Raw genomic sequence first — 5,666 nt, 5'->3', positions numbered from 1 at the left:
AAATGAGAAGATGGAAACGATGTTGAGCTGTGCTCAACGCTCTGATACCATTTTAGTAAAACAAATGAACAGAAATTGTTGCTTCTTGCTCAAGCGATTATGGAGAAAAGGTATCGCAGGAGAGAGGAGGAAGAAGACAAGATAAGGAAACTTTTCTGTTAGTATTGATAAGACAGAAAACGGTGACTATATACACTTGATCCTAATCAGCTAACCGGGACAAACCGGATGAATTATGTACATTTAACTAAACCGAAATGTAATGACAAAACCGAAATGAACCAATATGCCTCTCTCCTACGCACCAAATCCGGTAACCATGGCTTCTCACTAATGAAGATTCTTTCATCAATTTGAGGAGAAGATGCAACTTCTCTGAATCACACTACATCGCATCCTTAAGTCAATGCCGTAAATGGGAAGCCAAAGGGGTAAGAGTGGAGCGTATTTTGCCAGAAGCATCGATCAGCTGTTGATAGTTAAGGAGTTAAAAACAGATGAGTTCGACTATTTTTCAACAACGCTAGGAGCCAAATACTTTGAGTACTTCAACTCAAACAAGAAAACTCTTTTAGCCAAAATATTCGGAATCTATCAGGTGCTTTTTTTCTTTCATTAGTTCTGTTTCTTCTCTTACAAGGCTGATTCTTTAACTAGCTTAAGCATATATTTTGCAGGTGACGACTAGAAATGGACCAATGTTTGTGATGGTCATGGAGAATTTGAATTTCAACCTGAAACTTGTAGCGCAATACGATCTAAAAGGAAGCACAAAGGGTCGCTTAGCTCCTAGCACAGCGGAAGTGTTACTCGATGAAGACTTCAGCAACATCATGAAGTTTTGGCCGTATGAAATCAGCCCTAACTCTAAAACGAGCTTTGAAGTAGCTCTGCGGAATGACACCGAGTTTCTCAGTGTATGTTTTCGTTCCATCTCAGTCTATTCACTTTCTAACTAAAGCAACTGTCTTTAGTAATAAAAATATAAATTAATTGCAGAGCGTACGAGTCATGGATTACTCGCTCTTCATTGGCGTTGATCAATTTAGCCATGAGTTGATCTGTGGTATAATTGATTAACCTAGGACCGTATGACTGGAAGAAAGCAGTGGAGTCAGCACTGAAATCTACTATTGGATGTTGCATACAACCAACAGTGATTGATCCAGAGAGCTATAAGCGAAGGTTTATGGAATTCATGCAAAAGGAGTTTCAGTTGGATGGCAAGTGAATGGCAGAAACATAGATCAAAGGAACGTGAGAAAGCGCATCAACCTGTGAATATGTAAATGTTTGAGGATCTACTAAAGACATTATTACTAGTCTGTAAATAAGAGGTCCAGTCCAGTCTTTTAAACATTCATTTCATATCCGTTGACTATAGAGTCACAAAGGGGTAAAGCAATTCTACATATATGATCATGCCCACAGCCACTGCTTTTCAAGCACACGCAAGCTAATCCTCACACGCTTTTGGCGCTGATGCTCCTTCCTCTTTCCTCTTCTTTGCTTCTTTCGAAGCTGTGCTCCTTTTCACCACCCACCTGCCTTTTTCCCAGCGTTCTTCTTCTTCTTAAAATTTGAGAATCAGTAATGTAAACATAAGTTAACTCACAAAACACCCTCAGGATGAGACAAAAAAAATGTAATTGCATCCATCTCCTATCTCGTCCATAACCGTTTATCTCCACAAGACATTTACTCAAAAAAACCTAAGCACGTTTCTTAAAAACCTATCTCCACAAAGACAACACATAAAACTGACCTGCAAGAGAAGCTTAAAGCGGCTCTAAAAACTCCTCAAAACCCATGTCTGTATCTTTACAGTTATCATGTGCCCTATGGTAAAAACACCCCATTTCGGACATTATTTGACAATTAGAAAGATTTACAAAGGAACTCAAGATTTGCAAAGCATAACCATATAAGAAGAGTAGAAATCCGCCAAATGAAGTCCTTGTCGCAGAAATCATAGCAACACACAACACGTTACTCACCCATGTGACCACCTTGTGTCTCCTCTGTCCAAACTCAAGAAAAAACAAATGCTCTTCTTCCAACACCACATAATGAACACAAAGATGACCCATTGGGCGGGCCACTGTCTTCCCAATCCAAAACATGACTTTTGACTTGGTAGAACATATCTTGCAAATAAGATTAGCAGCAGTTGCCTTTCTAAACCAAGATAATTGGGCCATGACGTGTGAATCTGATAAGAACATGCTTCTAACCAACCAACTTCTCTTCTTTCAGCCAAGCCATCAGAAACTTGTTTCCCATCTACCACTGATAACCATCCGCTTAATCTAGCGGTGTCTCCTGGTTGGTTGGTTAGAAGAAGGTTTTATGATGCGCAGAAGAGAGAGAAGGATATCAACCTTCGAGCTAGCTAGCTAGCACACGGAGCCGCTGCTCCCTAGAGCTCGATCCTCTGGTACCAATGAGAAAACAACCTAGAAGAATCATCCCGCAATCATGGAATTGACGGGGGAAAGTGAACAGAGACTCAGAGAGAACAAAATTTTATCGTCTCTTCCAACAAGCAACACTCATTCTCCGCCGCTGTTTTCTTTCTCTTCAGACCAACAACAGTCAAGCAACATTCCTTGTTGTCTTCTCTTTGATCTTCGTTCGTTGATCCGTCGGGTCTATAGCCAGCCACCGGTGAATCGAATCTCAGATGGAGAATTTTTGATTTTGGTGCAGCTTTCTTATTTTTGCATCTTAGGTTCCTCTTCTTTTTCTTTCTTTTCAATTTGGTGCAAAGTTCTTCAACTTTACAGATTTATCCACCCTTTTGGTCTAAAACTTTTAGATTGTACCCCTAAAAATACAAAATTTTATACATATTTGAGATGGGTCCTTTGTTATTCAAAGTATTTTGAAATATTAAGAAAATTTTAATGATGGACTTCACATTGAATAAAGAACTACACATAAAATAGTTCTTTCGTATAAACTTATACCTATTATTATTAATGCTCGATAATTATGTTATTACAAACTATTAATTTGTTTTTATTATGAGATCATATATTTACACTAATTTTTATTAGGCCTATTTAGTTCAATATCAAGATTCTGTGTGGTAATTGTAGATTCATGCAAACTTTTTAATAATTTGAGAATCTTGTCAAATTGGCATCTCTTTTTAATTATGTCCTTAAGAACACACGTGATTGATACATAGAAGTAACCTGCAACCGGTTGTTTTGACCATTTATCAATTTTATTTTTGGAACTATTGAAAAAGTAAACAAAGCTAAGAAATCAGTTATATTTTGCTAAACAAGGCTAAGAAACCGGTTATAACCATATTTCTTATTGTATATCCGGTATATTACTTCATAATCAAGTGATGCATTAGTTTGTGAAGATATTTTCATATAAATTTGTGATTTTCTAACGAGAAATCTGGATATAAGGATATGTATATATATATATATCTCTATAACCAGTTACAAAATCATCATCATCTATATATATAACCAGATTTCTTATTGTATATCCGGTATATTACTTCATAATCAAGTGATGCATTAGTTTGCGAATATATTTTCATATAAATTTGTTGTTTTTTTAACGAAATATGTGGATATAAGGATATGATACCAGATAGGTCACCATATAGTATATGTCAGACCAGTGGCTATAGTGACGACCTATATATAGGAAGCCTAAAGATTACTACAAACTCATATGGTAGTGATCTACCGGATACGAGATCAAATATCCGTATATTCTATAAGTATATCATGAAAACTACAAAATGAAAAATGTACCATGTTATTCGAGTCAAAACATACATTGGATGATTACAAAATCATCATATATATACATATATATATATATATATATATATATATATATATATATATATAACCAGATTTCTTATTGTATATCCGGTATATTACTTCATAATAAGTGATGCATTAGTTTGTGAAGATATTTTCATATAAACTTGTGGTTTCTAACGAGATATCTGGATATAAGGATATGATACCAGATAGGCCACCATGATTACAAAATCATCATCATGTATATATATATATATATATATATATATATATATATATATATATATCAGATTTTTTATTGTATATCCGGTATATTACTTCATAATCAAGTGATGCATTAGTTTGTGAAGATATTTTCATATAAATCCGTGGTTTTGTAACAAGATATCTGGATATAAGGATATGTTATTTGCATATAATCAAGTGATACATTAGTTTATTACAGATCCGTTTGGTTTTCGGAGAGGATAATATATTTTCGGAGAAGATATTTTCATATAATCAAGTGATGCATTAGTTTATTATAGATCCCTTTGGGTTTTTGCACAAAAGAGAAAGAAATAGATAATTATTTGCATTATTGCCAGTTTTTGTTTGCAACCGACGGTGGCAAGTAATCCCAATAAGGATACTTTTAGGATTACCTAATTATGAACAATGTTTTTGATATCTAGTGCAAAAACTCTTTTTATTGTTTATTATATTATTGAATATTTTTATACCTTACATTATCTCAATTCGTGACTGAAAAATATTAATTTATTGTGTTAATCAGTTTATTGAACTTTTACTTTATATGTATCAAAATTATACGTAAACAAAATATACATCAAAATTATACTTACACAAAATAGTGCATCAAAAGTATACGTTAGTAATTTCCTTTAGTCAAATTTAAATTCTTAACCCATAGTATATATGAATTTTTATAAAATTATTTTTAAAATAGTATAAAATAATCTCACAATATATTGTTTATTAAGAGATCTATACATAACAAACATAAAAGTATACCATCAACCATTAAACACCATCATTATTTTTGAGTAGGCATCATCCAGTGCCAACACAGTCACTCAAACGAAGCCGACTCTTGGTTCACTGAACAAGTTGACAAGTACAAACATGGAACAAACAAGCCATCAACCTGCATCAAAGAGACGAGCTATTTGAAGAAAAAATAATATTTAACATTTTAATATATGGTTTGGCTATGGTGAATCAAATTTCAGATTGAAAAAAAATTGGTCCACCTTTCATATTTTTCCAGCTTAGGTTCCTGTTTTTTTTTGTTTCTTTTCAATTTGGTGCGAAGTTCTTGAAATGTGCAGATTTATCCAACATTTTGGTCTAAACTTTTACATTGTACAATCTATCCCCTAAAAATACAAAATTTTATACATATTTGAGATGGGTTCTTTGTTATTCAAAGTATTTTAAAATATTAAGAAAATTTAATGATGCACTTCACAATATATTGTTTATTAAGAGATCTATACATAATAAACATAAAAGTATACCCTCAACCATTAAACACCATCATTATTTTTTACTAGGCATCATCCAATGCCAATACAGTCACTCAAACGAGGCCGACTTGGTTCACTGAACAAATTGAGAAGTACAAACATGGAACAAACTATCCATCAACATGCATCAAATAGACGAGCTATTTGAAGGAAAATTTAATATTTAACGTTTTAATATATGGTTTGGCTATGCTGAATTTTCAGATTGAGAAAATTTGGTCCAGCTTTCATATTTTTCCATCTTAGGTTCCTGTTTTTTTGTTTCTTTTTAATTTGGTGCGAAACTCTCGAAATGTGCTGGCTTATCCAACATTTTGGTCTAAACTTTTAGATTGTA

At 33.5% G+C, this 5,666-nt stretch overlaps 1 protein-coding gene and 1 long non-coding RNA gene across 2 annotated transcripts; one reads left to right on the top strand and one right to left on the bottom strand.

Moving 5' to 3' along the window:
• Positions 1-259: 259 nt before the first annotated feature.
• Positions 260-1,231, top strand: LOC108845112 (putative 1-phosphatidylinositol-3-phosphate 5-kinase FAB1D). The gene is made up of 4 exons (XM_018618377.2): positions 260-598; positions 678-917; positions 1,000-1,066; positions 1,158-1,231. Exons 1-4 carry the CDS (start codon positions 416-418, stop codon positions 1,229-1,231), a joined length of 564 nt encoding a protein of 187 aa, XP_018473879.1. The 5' UTR covers positions 260-415.
• A 59-nt stretch (positions 1,232-1,290) lies between these two features.
• LOC108846010 (uncharacterized) lies at positions 1,291-2,857 on the bottom strand. The gene is made up of 2 exons (XR_001948586.2): positions 1,766-2,857; positions 1,291-1,572 (listed from the first exon to the last, which is right to left on the bottom strand). It is a non-coding gene; the product is annotated as an uncharacterized LOC108846010 (long non-coding RNA).
• Positions 2,858-5,666: the final 2,809 nt, after the last annotated feature.

This window comes from Raphanus sativus, chromosome 3 (assembly GCF_000801105.2).
Source record: "Raphanus sativus cultivar WK10039 chromosome 3, ASM80110v3, whole genome shotgun sequence".
Lineage (NCBI taxonomy): Eukaryota > Viridiplantae > Streptophyta > Magnoliopsida > Brassicales > Brassicaceae > Raphanus > Raphanus sativus.
Note: the sequence above shows the minus strand (reverse complement) of the source record. Positions and strands in the feature narration are given on the sequence as shown.